At 35.3% G+C, this 15,270-nt stretch overlaps 1 protein-coding gene across 2 annotated transcripts; it reads right to left on the bottom strand.

Moving 5' to 3' along the window:
- Positions 1 to 4,431: 4,431 nt before the first annotated feature.
- On the bottom strand, positions 4,432 to 13,303 carry LOC110941211 (serine/threonine-protein kinase TIO). 2 transcript variants are annotated; one of them, XM_022182838.2, is made up of 22 exons: positions 12,950 to 13,303; positions 12,791 to 12,865; positions 12,618 to 12,710; positions 12,440 to 12,514; positions 12,216 to 12,308; positions 11,706 to 11,769; positions 11,540 to 11,624; positions 11,229 to 11,301; positions 11,084 to 11,152; positions 10,896 to 10,976; positions 10,697 to 10,796; positions 10,489 to 10,626; positions 9,653 to 9,773; positions 9,372 to 9,543; positions 8,653 to 9,282; positions 6,151 to 7,272; positions 5,827 to 6,060; positions 5,596 to 5,739; positions 5,434 to 5,514; positions 5,164 to 5,352; positions 4,834 to 5,081; positions 4,432 to 4,725 (listed from the first exon to the last, which is right to left on the bottom strand). In XM_022182838.2, the coding sequence occupies exons 1-21, from the start codon at positions 13,037 to 13,039 to the stop codon at positions 4,836 to 4,838; spliced, it is 3,975 nt and encodes a 1,324-aa protein (XP_022038530.1). In that variant the 5' UTR covers positions 13,040 to 13,303; the 3' UTR covers positions 4,432 to 4,725; positions 4,834 to 4,835. The 2 variants fall into 2 exon arrangements, with proteins under 2 accessions (XP_022038530.1, XP_022038531.1); XM_022182839.2 differs by having other exon boundaries at positions 4,446 to 4,725; positions 10,489 to 10,614; positions 12,950 to 13,302.
- Positions 13,304 to 15,270: the final 1,967 nt, after the last annotated feature.

Genomic DNA, 15,270 nt, shown 5'->3' with positions numbered 1-15,270 from the left:
AGGAACAAATGGAAAGTGTAGATAGAGTAGTTTAGAACTCCGATGTGCTTCCGACTCGGTCTCGGTGGCACCAGGGAAGAAATCATGTCATGTTTTGGGTACGAAAGGGTATGGATGAGGAAGAAGACTTTAATAAAAACATGTTTTGCTCCGACGTGTTTCCAACTCAGTCCCGGTGGCACCGGGTTTTGCTTCGGTGGTCGGAATATCGTCGGAGTGGTCAGAACATTGTCGGAGAAGACGACTTTAATAAAACAGGGTGTAAACGTGTCAGCATAAGTAAAGCACAGGGTGTACAACTGAAGTTTAATAAATAAATATGGGTAAGATTACGAAAATACCCTTTTGGTAAGGCTACAGTTTTACCCCTCAGGGGTACATTGATGCAATCAGGAAACATCGGGTGTAAAGCAACAAAATTTTGAAAATAAGGGGTAAGAGTGTCAGTGCCCCCAAACCACAGGATGGATCAAGAGTGAGATGTAACATGTCTTATGTAAATTATTAAGTTAAATCCCGTGCTTTGTAGAAAATGAGGTACTTATGAACGATATAAAACAACTTGCTCTCATGTATCAAGAGTGAAAAGTAGAATCTCTATTACGTAAATTGTTTAAGATATAAGGCCTTTGGGTATACTTTAATCTAACTTAACTCCACCTAAGTAACACATCAACTTTTTTTCTTCATTTCACTTTGTCCCACTCTAAGGAAATGGTTTAACATGTTAACACATAACTCATTTAATGCACTTTAACATTGGGTTTTTGTCTAAAAAAGAAAATAATAATTAATTCAATCTCTTAACATTGGGTTAACATGTTAACACATAACTCATTTAATGCACTTTAACACAAAGAGTGAGTGGTTTGCAATGTTAGTTAACATGCCATGTCATTGTTAACACTCTAAATGTTAGAGTACACCCCATGGCCTAAGCTCGTGCTTTGTAGAAGATGAGATACTTCTTAATTATGTAATAAAACAACTTGCACTCATATATCAAGAGTGGGAAGTAAAATATCTATGTAAATTGTTTAAGTTAGTTCATGCTTTGTAGAAGACTAGTTTAAGATCCCGTGTGTTACACGGGTTGTATAAAAAAATACTTCTTATAAATCTATTGCTTTGATAAATTACACATAAATGTAGATACTACTATACTCACAATTGGTTCCTGTGTTACGATTATTAACATATTTTAACACCCCCTACTCTTTAACACGAAATTGCTTCTCATTAACAAATAAATACAAAAAAAATCACAGGTCGTTTTATATAATATATTTTACTTTATATAATATATAATATAATATAATTCATTTTGTAAACGAAATGATACATTAAATATGGGAAAATGTTAAACTACAATATAAAAGTTCTTTTTATTCTTTATTATTTATATTGTATGTGGAACTTAAAGTCTCGAATCTAAGACCCTCAAATATAAGTATACCTAAAGGCTTTTGCCTTTGTTAATGGGTCACCAACCTTATTAGTAAGTACAAACATATAATCAATCTATAAATCTCTAATATTTCGTTGTACACCACATTTGTCGTCTTATTTGTAACGTTTTTCATCTTTGTCTAATATCAGTAACTTGACTTTATGTCTTCTTTTTATTCTTGATAGTGTTACATACAACTATCATGAACAAAAACCGATTCTTATAAGTACAATCTAACCTTTGATAGTGATTGTGTTTGACTTTTATTAATAATCATTAGCTAAACATCAAATTGTTGTTTATTTATAAATATGCATACATTTTAAATATGGAAATGATGTTTAGTTATCATTCAAGATTTCATTAAAAAAATAATAATAACAATACGCAAAAGGTAATAATTATTATCTTAATTTATTTAAACAAAAAAAAGCAATTTAAACTATATTGATTGCGGAAAATATATATTATAATTTTTAAAAATGTGTTATATTAGTTACAATTATAGATTATATTCTAAAAGGTCATTGTGTTTATTTATTGTATTTATTAAGATTTGTGATTTGCAATCACATTCAAAAGAAAACAATCTCACAAAAGGAAAGTCTTAAAATTTGTGAGAAAACAAAACCAATAAAAGTTTTGTGTTTTCCCTCCTAAGCAAAACAATAAGGAGTATAATAATGACGTGTGACAATTAGTGGCTTAAGTGAAAACCTTACAGCCTAAGATAGTTTTGATTTATTATAATTTATAGATGAGGTAATTATGAATGATGTAATAATTCAACTTGCACTCATGACTCATGACTCATGTATCAAAACAACGTGAATGTTAAATAACTAGTGAGATTACCCGCGCTACGCTGCGGGGTTTCGTTTGATATCTATTTTGGTTCAATATAACAACCAACCGAAAGAAATAAACACAAAAGAATATTGACACATTTTTTACATCAATCGAAAACCATAAAAATAAATTTAAATTGGACAGCGATATCAATGTTTTAAAAACTGGTTTTCAAATCAAACCGGATTGGATTAAAAAATGGTTCAACCGGTTGAACCAGGTTGTATCGAGCGGTTCAACTGGGTTGACTAGTTAACTCTATAATTTCATAAATTACAACATCAACTCAAAAGTTAATCCAAAAATTGCATGATTACATATTAAAAGATGATCTAAAAGTAAACCCATCATAAAAAATAATCCTAAAGATAGTCGAAAATCATTGAATTTTCCAACAAGCTCTTTTAAATGAATGTGTACAATATGTTTAAGCCATTTGAGTGTTGAATACATCAAGTTCACGATCGCATAAAAGATGAAATTCACTATTATCGCCATCCTCATCAACTAGAGGATAACTATTTTCGTTTCATACAATATTAAATAAGAACTTTTTGTTACGAATAATCATAATATATAAAAATTACATAAGATAAGTAACATATATAATAAAAATAAGTAACAACCCAAACTAAAATAACCCCGGGCCGGTGCCGGGATTACGTTTCAAACCGGTATACCGGATTTTACCGTCGGTACAAACCTTATGCCGTTTCACTTATTTACCGGGGTGTTTCGTATCGGATTTACATCTGAAAAAGGTAATACCGGTATAACCTGCCGGTATTTACCGGTTTTTAAAATATTGAGCGATATGGGTTGATTTTAAATTAATTGTAAATGAAAACTTAAACGTTATCTTAAATGTAACTTCGATAAAAAAAACATTAAACTAAAACACTAAACATAAAGAAAAGTATAGAAATAAAAATAATAAAGTCTAGAAAAAAAATCAAGAAAGAAAAAAAAAGTACATAAAAATAAGCATAGAAACGTGTTATATTTGATTTGACATATTCTCAAAAAAAAAAAAAAAAAAAAAAAAAAAAAAAAAAAAAAACTTCATTGAAAGGTAAAACAACTTGAATTTATACCGACACGTGCAATAAAATAAGCACGTAAGAAAATAGTTACGGCGCGTTACGGCGATGTCAAAACGCAAAGTGACTCGGATTTATACCGTCTAAGGAAAACGTATTATATTTTACTCTACTTGTTTCCGAACAAAATTTACGTCAAAACGTAGAGAAATTGAAGACGTGAATAAAAATAAGTGTGAAAGTGTTATATATTTGACCTGACTCATTTTCCAAAAAAAATTACGTTAAAATATAGACTAACTGAAAACGTACATAATTATACGGATGAGAACATATTATACTTGACCCAACTCATTTCCGTGAAAAATTTACGTCTAAACACAAAATAGCGCAAATCAATTTTAATTTATACCAACACGTAAATAAAAATAAACACGTAAAACTTTATTACAAAGTTTTTATAACTATATTACAAAGTTTTTATAAAGTTTGTAAGTGTCAATGCTGAAAGTTAAGAGGTAAAAGAATACAAAACTGTAAATAAAAAGCAAAAGATTAAATAAATCACAAAAGTATAAAATAATACAAAACTATAAAAAAACCCAAAAAATAAAAGGGAAGGCAAACAAAAAAAGTTGAAACATGGAAAAAAACTAAAAACAACTAGTGTTCATGCAATATAAATCAAAAAAGAAAAAGACAAAAAGCCAAAAAAGTCAAAAAGGAAAAAAATAATAAAACTACAAAAATAAAAAAAGGAAAACGCAAAAGGGCAAAAAAGGCAAAAAAATAAAGCATTGTTCATCCGTTTCGTAAATGTAGTAGTTATAATATAATGTTTCATCAAACTTACTTTAAGTTGACTATTGTAAATGTTAATCATTTAAAAGTCCATTACAGTTGTTAAATAAATTTTATTCATCTTATTAGGAAACGTATGAACTTAATCTTGACAAGTTTATTGTAAAATGTGCGCCTTGATGTGCCTTGTGTACACGCCTCACCTATGTTGCTGCAACGCAATAACCCAACCACAGAAACGGCCATGGATGTTTTTGTGTAAATGCCAAAACACTTTAACTAATCAGGGAATGAGGAAAAACACATCAGTAAATTGTGTGCATCATAAGTATGTCCACCACATCATTACAAAAATATGGAATAATGTTATATTTACATCCACACACCCTCCCCCTCAATCTACAGATTCTTCATCCCATTCAACAGATTTGAAATTTGATTCAATAAACTAAGGCTAATACTTAAACAGAAAATAAATTAACATACAATAAGCTGTTCAGCTTGAATATGTCATGCTCCTTGTGCCAAACAAAGGTTGCGGTTTAACTGGAGTATGTCATGCTCCCTGTGCCAAATAAAGGTTGTCTGCAATGCAATGCAATCAAATTAAAAGTTAGTCAACTAAAGCCTTAAGACAAACAAGCAGTTGATTTGAACCAAGCAAGCAAAATGCGAAAGGTCAAACATGAATACCATCACGGTTGAGCAGTTTTTTTAAGAATGGCAGAAGCATATTCAGAAATCGTATCATCTCCTGATTCCCGGAGTTTTCCAAGTACTGGGTAACGATCAGATGTGCGAAGAAACTGTCGACAAGGTGCGTGTGTGCACATCTTATACAATGCAAAAAGAGCTATTTTTAACGGTGACTCGCTAATAGCATCTTTCCTACTTGGGTTGGGGATGACAACTGAACAATCTTCAACCAACTTCAACAAAGCCTGCAAAGCCCATGTAAACAGGCAATAAAGACATTGTAATACTAATAATAAAGTTTAAAAGTCAAGAGTATGGTGTACCTACCTGCATTGCCCCTTTAGAAACCATATCTTGACAAAGTTTGTTGGAGTTTCGAACCAGATTGCTAAGAGCACCTGATGCATTTGCCTTTGTTTTGTCTTCCTCTTCCGAAAGTAGCAGATTTGCTAGTTGAGGGATGCATCTCCTCAGCTCTTCATAAAAGAAGTCGTTGTGATACGCTGCATTACCAATCTATTCAAAATAACAATAGTCAGTCAAGTGATAATTCAGCAATTTGTTGTGGTTAAAAAAAAAATCAAAATGTCATCTTACTGCAAAACAAGCAAATTTACGGGTGCGTTTGTCTCCGTCAGAGCAGCGATCAACCAGCAGACTGACAATATTATGCTTTGCCTATAAGAAACGAGAAAAAGTTGTGTCGGTTGTAATTTGTTGTAAGACTATTTACGTAAGCAAAAGATGGTTGATACGTACCAACAAGCTATAGAAGTAGGAGTTATGTCGGCACATGTTTCCTAGAGCACTGCATGCCTTAGCACGTATATTAGGATCTTCATGTGTAAGAAAGCCTTTCAAGTGTTCCAAGATGTCTGCTCCCTTTATGTGCTCATAAAAATCCTGCGTAATGTATGATTAAAATTCATAATAATATATAAATAATCAATATCAAAAACATACTTAGTCAATAAAGACCGAGCGACAGACCTTATGCATACGAGCTACATCTGAAACTATCATTAGAACATCCAGTTTGACTTCCCTTGGTGAAGAATTATCAAGTAACCGTCTCATTGTATTTGGATTCAACAGACCCTTGCCAAGGAGTTGTACAACCAATGGCCCGTGACCCGTCATTTTGGCTAGAAACGCAACGGGTCTTGCAGCATCCTTTAAGTCCACATGTTTCAAGCACTGAATTATACTGGCTGGAATTCCCGCCTGCAGGTTCAGAAACAGAATTCACAAAATTAAAATCTAGAAAAAAAAAGTTAATTGAAATAAAATACAGAAAATTAAGAAAATATCGACCTCAAGAAGGATTTGAATATATTTCTTCATGCTTGCTTCTATTGATTTAACGAACTCTTTGTCATCGGCACCAACTTTACCACCGGGAGACCCCATATTTAAAAGAAAACCGCTACTTATTGAAGCAGCAGTCCCAGTAACAGCAGATGGAGAATTTGTTACATTTTGTACCGCCACAAATGGAAATGCGAGAAGATTAATAACAGCATTAACTGTATCTCGTATTCCGTTTTTCCCTCCACCGGGTCCACCCCAACATCTTATAAGCTTAAGATGTACATCTGATAATAAATCAGACAGAAGTTTCACATGCTCGAGTTTAAGCAACACCTGGCGAAAAGTAGAGCTGCCACCTGGCAGACACTGACATAGTGACGAAACAGTCCATACAACGCCAACAGGCGATAGTCCGATTTGATTTTGATCTGAATGGTTGTTTCCCAACAAATCAATAAGAGTTTGAGGAATACCACTGGCACACAACTGTTGAATTGCTAAAGCCCCACCCCACATCAATCTGGAATCTAACAAACCTACACAGCCATCCCGAAACCCGTGCCAATACGAGAGCTTGTTTCCATTGTTATTATCGGTTACCATCCTTAAGTACCCGCAAAGCGTGGCACTTCGGGGAATCAAAGGCACGGCTATTTCAGATATCGATGTTTCAACAGAAGAGTTACTCTCAAGGGACAAAATAGAAGCAAGCGCCAACATAGCGGACATGGAATGAGGTTGAAAGGAATTCTGTATTCTATCACATAAAGAATAATGGTGTGCAAGATCAGAGAGGCGCGAGTGTTGTTTTTTTGTTGATGATGTAAGCATGAAAAGAGCAGAGTTTCTTCCGGTTGACTTTAGGGATTGTGCAACTGCAGCGAGTAGAAGACATGAATGGCAAATTAAAGCACATGGATTGGATATCTTACTTTTTAGATTGTTTGTGTCGCCTGTTTGTGAAGGTCTGTCCATAGAAGCACAAAGTGATAGTATTGAAAATATCTCGGAGATGATTGTATTATCACCACCGCCACTAACGACTGTCGTAACAGGTAAAGAGCTAGGAAGACCACATAAAACGCCACTTACTGAGCTATTGTGCAGGGAACACCTTAAGATGATCTGGAAAAGAAAAGAATTGCATCACTCTTTAAGTAATGAAAGATTGAGTTATGTTTTGTCTCTAACAGGTCAAAAGAGAAAGTGTGTGTAGCTTTAAAAGAAAGCGGGTCATATTAGGTGGAATAGTGCCAACATAGCCTCAAGTAAGGCTCCTAAATATTTGTATTTAAATAATCAAATTATTATTGAAAAAACTTGAATTCTGTAATCATAACATAACTGACAGCTATGCAGTTAATATCGGTGATATTTCACCGATATATCAATTATCGGTCCCCAGCGCCTCATGGCACCTGAGGCGTGCTTTTTCCACAAAGCGCAAGAAAAGCGCATTTTTTTTGGGTTTTTTGAGGTCTAAGGCGCGCGCCTTATGTATTTTGGGTGTTTTTATGTTGTTTTATGCATGAAAGTGTTGGACAATAGGTTTTTTGGCTTGTACATGTAGGTAAAATCATATATAAACCTTAGTTATAACTATATTTTGGATAAGGAATGCTAAAAAACTATGGGATATATATAAATTAATTTATATAATCTTCTTGCGCCTCGGGGACGAAAAGCCCAACGCTTTTGCGTTTTGCGCTTCATTTTGAGACCTCGTCGCTTTTGTGCGTCTCTCGCTTTTTAAAAACCAAGCCCATAGTTGTTAAAAGACATCACCTCTTGCGCCTAGGCCCATTTTCCAAGTGAGGCGAGGCAATTGCACTTTAAGTCGAGACAAGTGCGCTTTAATTCTCCAGAAGATGGTTCAGGCGCAGATTTCGACGGAATTCCTAGATTTTCGATATTTTCCGGCAAAATTCTTGCTAGGTTTCTACTTTTATCTAAGGCAAATTATTTTTCTACAACAGTACACTAAATATTTTAGAACTTTTGGTACAAAATATATCATATTAAATGTTATATTATAGCGTTTGTTTATTTTATTTGAAGAATATTCTTAGTTTTCTAATACATAATATATTTTTCATTTTTCTCATCGTGCGCTTTTCTTTTCTCAGACCCTCGTTTTTTTACGCCTTGCTCTTAGGCCCGAGGCAAGGACTATGCGCCTTGAGTGCGCCTAGCGCCTTTAATAACTATGTTCTGACCCCAAGGATTACACATTTTGATATTAAAATTACCGATATCCCACCACGATAACATATATAAAAATATCGGTCCTTGATCGATATCCGATTTCTTACAGCATTAACTGCTTAGACTGACAGCCTGACACACTATAAAACTTAAAAAAAAAAAAACAAAATGAAAATTTAGACAAATACCCAATTCAACCTGACCCCAAGGATTACACATTTTGATATGCTACCCAACTGATGTGGTTGGCCCATTATGGCTCATCTAGGAGCTGACAGTATATTAAAAAAAAGTAATCACCTGAATAGCAGAAGACCATGCAACCTCTAGGCCTTGGCGAAGACAATAGTAAAACGCAACTTGTAGAGCTTTAGATCTGAGAAATGCTCGAGTAACCCCATCAACTATTCTTTCAGAATCAATACCAATCAACGGTTCAGGATCATCTCCATTAAAGTTAAGCCGATCCAAAGAGTGGGAATACATTGAGCTCAAGGGAAATACATGTGCATTTTGCTTTGTAGATTGAATCTCAAATGCATCTATCAACGACCAAATAGCCCTACATGCTTCACAAGCGACACGTAACAAACTCGCCGAGCCAGACATTAAACTTGTGCCACTAGTCATTAAGTGTGAAAGCAAAGTATCTGCTACTCCTGATGATTTAGCATGATCTAATATCTCTTTAAGTCCATTGATCGCCATATCAGCACGGTTGGTTGCCAAAGATGCTTTTAGACTCTGTGCTGCTCGAGATACTATAACAGTAATGCAGGCAATCGATTCATAAAGAAGTCTTCCAGATGCATCTTCAGCAGAACTGGAAACCTCTTTATGAAGCTCCACCATAGCAACCCAATGCCTAAGGTATGAATCTCCAAACCCACTTCCGCAGTTATCCAATAACTTTTTGATAACTGAGAAACACTGCACACGAGATATAAATTGCAAACATCTTAATCATAAAATTATAACCAAGTTGGTAGCCGTGCAAGTCTTGGCATATAGCAACATACCTTTACCAGCAAGTCATTAAAATCTGACTTTTTTAGGCGAAGGAGATTAGCAGTAAAGCCTATAAGTTCCCAAAAAATTTCATCAAGAACTCCTGTAGAATTAATGGCACCAGCAGCAACTAAATTTAAAAGAACTTTCAAGGACTGGTTTGCAGAGAGAACATCTTGATCCCTGAACAAAAATGTGTCATAAAGCCTCATAAGAAACCAAAGCGTAACAGTATGTTAAATCTTTCTACACTTCAGAAAATATTCAGGAAATTTAAAATGCTATGTGTTACCTGCACTGCCGATTTTTTAGAGGCAACAAGATAACTGACAGTGCTTCGTTGTCTTGGCCGATTAACTTGGCACCCTTCACACTGCGAGAGTTAATTTCCAATTTGTCCAGTAGCTGGCAACCTGTTAAGAGGACAGAACCAATCATGCATCTTTACCTCAATATATTTATATGAACATATCCAAAATAACTGTTACTGAACTATTTATGTGCCTTGTTACTAGAACTCTAGAAGGTATATCCAAATATGAATAATTATGAAGGATGCATATGTGTCCAGTGTTATGTCCCTTCTGTGGTTTCCTTCTAATATATTCATTAACTCCAACCTCTTAATTCTATTTCATCATCATTCATAGACTTCCAAGATCACACTTTTTAGTTGCATTATCATGTTAGTTCCTCTTAAAATAACCAAAACATGTTATTTTTTCCAAATAAGACTCACAGCCAGACATTACAAATATAAACTTGAAACCAAGTTTTGAGTATCCAATTATATGTATTAACAGCTCAATAAAAGAGTGCGCTACAAGAACATAGTATGTGCCCATTGCTAGATAAAAACACCAATCACAAGTAGGAGTTGTGAGCTACAAGAACATAGTAGTCCACTATATAAGAACATAGTAGTCCACTATATAAGAACATAGTAGTCCACTATATAAGATTTTGCTATCATGGAGCATAAACTTCACTTAACTTTTGAATATCATCAACACGTAGTAAACCCAGATACGCATGACATAACAAAATTAGCATGAAGAATACGTGAAGTTTGTGTTATGAACTCATAATTCAGAAAAAAAAAAAATCTAGTATTGAGTTGTAGTTTACCTGATTGTATAGCGTCACTTTCTATGACCCTTTGAGACTCTGGTTGCGGCGACACACGATCAATAGTTGAGTGTTGACTCAAATCTGTGGTATTTTCATCATTGGTTGTGGGAGATCGACTTTTACCTGCAAAAATGTCTTTTATATTTGGTTATGCTTATTCATGATCAGTTAAAAAAAAATTGTGTCTTTTTCGATGAAGGCCTACCTTCTGGACTTGCAGAGATCAAACCAGTTACTTGTACATGTTGTTCGCCTTTCCAAGCAGCATCACTTCCAATAGAAGCAGCAGTGTTGGCACGAAACTCCTTGTAATCAATTAACATTCCCAAGATGTAAGTTTTTTTGTGATTAGGCCGAAAAATCCATCATAAAAATAGATAAATAAATAAATAAAAGATAAGTACCCTAGCCTCAACATCTTCGAGATTTTCTGCAACAAATGGATGATGAAGAAGCTTGGGCCATGTCAGCCTGCTATGAGGATCCTGCTCTCAAGATTGATACATGTTGCAGGTTGGTCGTAATTAAACAACAATACATACAAATTACAAAAAAAAAAAAAAAGAACTACTTTAGAGACTTGTAATTATACCTTATTAAGCAGCCCCCTAAGGAAGCTTCTGAAGTTTGCACTCATGGTTTCTGGGTACTTCACTGGATCCTGGATGTAGCATAAAAACGACTTTGTGTGTCATAGAATCCTACTTTACGATTTAATTTGGTTTAGAGGCTCATACCTTAATGATATGTCGGATAAGTGCATACACTGAATTAGTGTAAAAAGGAGGTTGGCCAACAAATAATTCATACCTAAAATATATCAAACAAATCCAAGTTAGAGAATATGAATCCAGATCAAGTGTTCACCAATCATATTTCACAGATAACTTACAAGAACAGAATGGACACACATTTAAGCTTCATACAAAAATAACGGAATTCAAATTTTGTTATTAGTACAAGTTAAAGCTTTGATGTGTTATATCCGCACATAGTCTAAAAGTAAAATAAACAAAAATTCAAAGCTTTTCAGGAAGAAATAGCTTACAGAATGACCCCTGTAGACCACAAATCAACAGTGTGGTTGTAGGGTTGCTCTCGTACAAGTTCTGGGGCCATGTACAATGGAGTACCTGAAAAAAATGCATGAATAATTATTTGATAAATATATATATACAAAACAATTACTAAAGGAAGGTAATGAAGCTATGTACCTTTTATCGAACGTAAAACAACTGTATTATTTGACATAGCACGTGCAAACCCAAAATCACATAGCTGTTTCATGAGGGAAAGATGATTAGTTATGGTTAATTGCTTAAAAGAATATTCTCTTCAACAAAAATGTATGCGAGGAACCAAACCAATAAACCTAAAACTAGAGACAAATTAACAATATGTAGTTTAATAAAGGCTCTTATGTATAGGTCATTCGATTAATCAAAATACATAAATTGTCATAACTAATGCATGAAACATCCACTCATGCATTTTCACAATGTACAGTAAACTACTTTTTCAGCAAGGAATTTGCACCCTGGGTACATATCAAGATTCATGAAACTTCAATAATCCACTCATATACATTTGCGAAAACGTTCTGATACAAAAGCCGACTTCTACTAACAGAAAAACATAATTATTTATAGATACATAAACAAATAATTCAAATGACTTGTGTAAAATGTGTTATTAAACAGAAGTGATTAGAGTTTCCAACCAACCTTAACGACACCCCCGGCACAAATCAAGATGTTTTGTGGCTTCATGTCACGATGAATTATTCGGTTGGAATGCAAATAGTGCAGAGCTCTCACCTGAGTATATTTAAAAAGCATAAACATGTTAAATATGTTAATATCTTACAGTTTATATAAAGAATTGTCAGCAAGACAGCAACATATAATGTAAATTTAAGCTTTTAAAGCCCATTCAGCTAAGGAAGTACCAGCTGCTTTGCAATTTTCTGCACTTCTTCTTCAGGCAGGCACTTATCATCTTCAAGAATTTCAAACAATTCACCCTGTATCAAAACGCATCCAGTTAAAAGAAAGTAACATTTAACAGTATATGCATAAACAAGGCCCAATAAGAGTTGTGTAAAAAGAACAGAGCTAGTAACTTACTTGAGCAAATTCGGTAACAACACAGAACTCCTGTGGACTCTCAAACGAATCTAACATTTGAATAATATTCTCATGTTTCAATTTTCTCAAAATCTGCAAAAACAGGCATCGTATGAGTCAAACCCTAACACACACACACACACACATATATATATATATGACATTAATAATACCTCAATTTCTTGTCTGAGATTTTGAATATCCTTTTCACTTTTACCATGCTTGAGTATGAACTTCATTGCAACAGTCTATTCTTCCAGAGACATAAACACATATTCAAAACAAAAGAAAAGAAAAAGAATTGAAAAACCGATGAATCTGAAAGCGAATACCTGACCGGTGAACTTGCGTCTCCCCTTGTATACTTTACCGAAGGATCCTTCACCTACAAGCTCTATGACGTGATAGTTCTCTACTCCCATAGCTAGATCTATAAATTATGCAGCTAATAGCGAGTATCAAGTTAGGGTTTTGGAACTTGAAATTGAAGATCGATAAAAACGTAGGAAGAGGATGTTGAAGGTGAAGTGTAACTGAAATCTGTGGAAGATGATTGATGGCGAATGAATATAGTGAAATCGGTGGATTTGAAAAGATATTATTTTCCCGCTCGTTGATTTGTTGTACAGTAGTGGAGAAATTGAAATTTGTGGTGACAATGACTTTTTTTTTGACTTTCTGGGATTAAAATAGGGAGAGAATGAAGAATGAGTGGGGTTTGTTTGGTTTAGCTATGAATTAAATCAAAGCTGTAACGGTAATTTTTTGTTTTTTTTATTTTTATAGCAGCAAAAAGTAGTCATGTATTAAACCCAAAATAGACCTTTAGCAAGATGCTAAAGACCGTTATTAAATTTTGCCTTGATTACTAGGAATGGCAAAAAAGTCCAAGTCCGATGGTTATACCCGAAACATACAGGTCGGGTATGTCCAATGGGTATGGGCCGGGTACGGGCTTAAAAAAGAAAAAAATCGGGTACGGGTATGGGATTTAGGGATACCCGCCCGATACCCGGCCCATTTACCCGAATAATACTCGAAAGTATCATATTATAGATTTCCATATATATAAACTTAGTACATGTCTTTATTACCTTCTCTATAATCATTTGTGGATATATGTATTTGGCAAGTGCTTAGTGAACAAATAACTTATTTTTGAGCACGTACATTGGATATGGAAGCTATCATCCTTTATTATGTGGATGCTTATGCAATTAGGTGGTTCTGATACAATTACTTAATTAAGTAATCGTTTTGATTTAGTTTGTTATATGTGGTCTGAATATGATATGTAAGTTATTAATCATATTTTTATTTGTTATAGTCATTAAAATAGTACATTATATAAACAACAAAGTAAAAATTGCACATTTTGTCTCAACGGGTATTTTTATGAAATTAACGGGTATACCCGATACCCGCGGGTATGCCCGATACCCTACGGGTAATTACCCGACAAATACCCGATGGGTAACGGGCCGGGTATGGGACAAAGAACTACAACCGGGTACGAGCCTAGGATTACAAATACCCGGCCTGAAGAAACACGGAATTAATTAAGGGACTAATCAGTTGGGTTTATGTTTCTACCATGATGGTTAATCTTTTAATGATTATCTGAGCTTTGTCTTGAACGTCTAATCCTGCAAAACAGAACACGTTACTCGTTAAGAGGGGAATATGGGGGTTTCCCTCTTAACCAGGCTCCGGCGTGAGAATAAGCGACCGCTTTGGGGAAGATAATTAAGTATTAAGAGTGAGAGTAGAGGGAATGGAATGTTTAACCTGTGAAGTGAGGTTTCTATTTATAGCCGGAGAGGTGTAAGAGGATGTGGGCTTATGGGCCTTGGGCCGGTAGGCGACAACATAGCGGATATGCTCTTTGTCTCACTGGTGTCGCCCGTTAGTGGCTTCTAGAAGTTCTTCGGCGCTGGCGCGCCCTGATTGGAGCCACGTGTCACTGTTGTCGGCCTTGTTGTCCTTCTGCCATCAGCAGACAAGTGGAGATCGTGGGACAGATGTCTCTGTCCTCTGATTGGTGCCACGTAGGCGTCCTTATGTACTTTTCGTTTTCTGAACGTCAGACGATCGTGGCGCACGATTGAACAGAGCCTGCAGGATGTTCATTGGCTCCTTTTTCCTGCCACTTCTACCTTTTGTACCTTCCTATCTTGGTCTTGCGCTGTAACCTTTCTGTGATTCTTGCTAGGCATGAAACCAGGTTGCGCGGGTTTACAGGTAGTGAAGACTCTTATCAGATTGCTAAGTGTCGGAATTGCAGTTCTCTTCTGACTAGACTTCGCGCCTCTTCGTGAGATGTGACGGTACTCACGCGAGGTTGTCTAGTAAGAGAATTGTTAAATAAGGAGTATGGCCCTGCGCGCAGCCTTGATGACGGCTTGCGCGGCTTTTTTGGGGCCATACCCCTTCAAGTCCCCCCAGTCCAGTGCTGCACCATGCGCAAGGCGAGTGGTTGGAGCTCTGGACTTAGAAAAAGAAAGTTGCATAGATCGCTCGATTTCTGATATCTAGGAGCGCGCGTTTTTGCCTTGTTGAGCTGTTAGCGCGCGAATACCTTGGGTGCCGGGTATATTGCGCGCCCCTTGGTAACTTCTTTGTGAAGTTTTAGGGAATTTGGGCGGGAAATTCC

This window comes from Helianthus annuus, chromosome 5 (assembly GCF_002127325.2).
Source record: "Helianthus annuus cultivar XRQ/B chromosome 5, HanXRQr2.0-SUNRISE, whole genome shotgun sequence".
NCBI lineage: Eukaryota > Viridiplantae > Streptophyta > Magnoliopsida > Asterales > Asteraceae > Helianthus > Helianthus annuus.
The sequence above is the reverse complement of the archived record's forward strand: the minus strand, read 5'-3'. Positions and strand labels throughout refer to the sequence as shown.

What these genes read in the sequence shown, in the direction of transcription:
- LOC110941211 (XM_022182838.2), bottom strand. Translation starts at nt 13,039, where the DNA reads ATGGGAGTAGAGAACTATCACGTCATAGAGCTTGTAGGTGAAGGATCC. An exon ending in AGAAAATTGCAAAGCAGCTG is followed by an intron (nt 12,309 to 12,439) that starts GTACTTCCTTAG and finishes AAATATACTCAG; the next exon opens with GTGAGAGCTCTGCACTATTT. An exon ending in TTAATGACTTGCTGGTAAAG is followed by an intron (nt 9,283 to 9,371) that starts GTATGTTGCTAT and finishes TCTCGTGTGCAG; the next exon opens with TGTTTCTCAGTTATCAAAAA.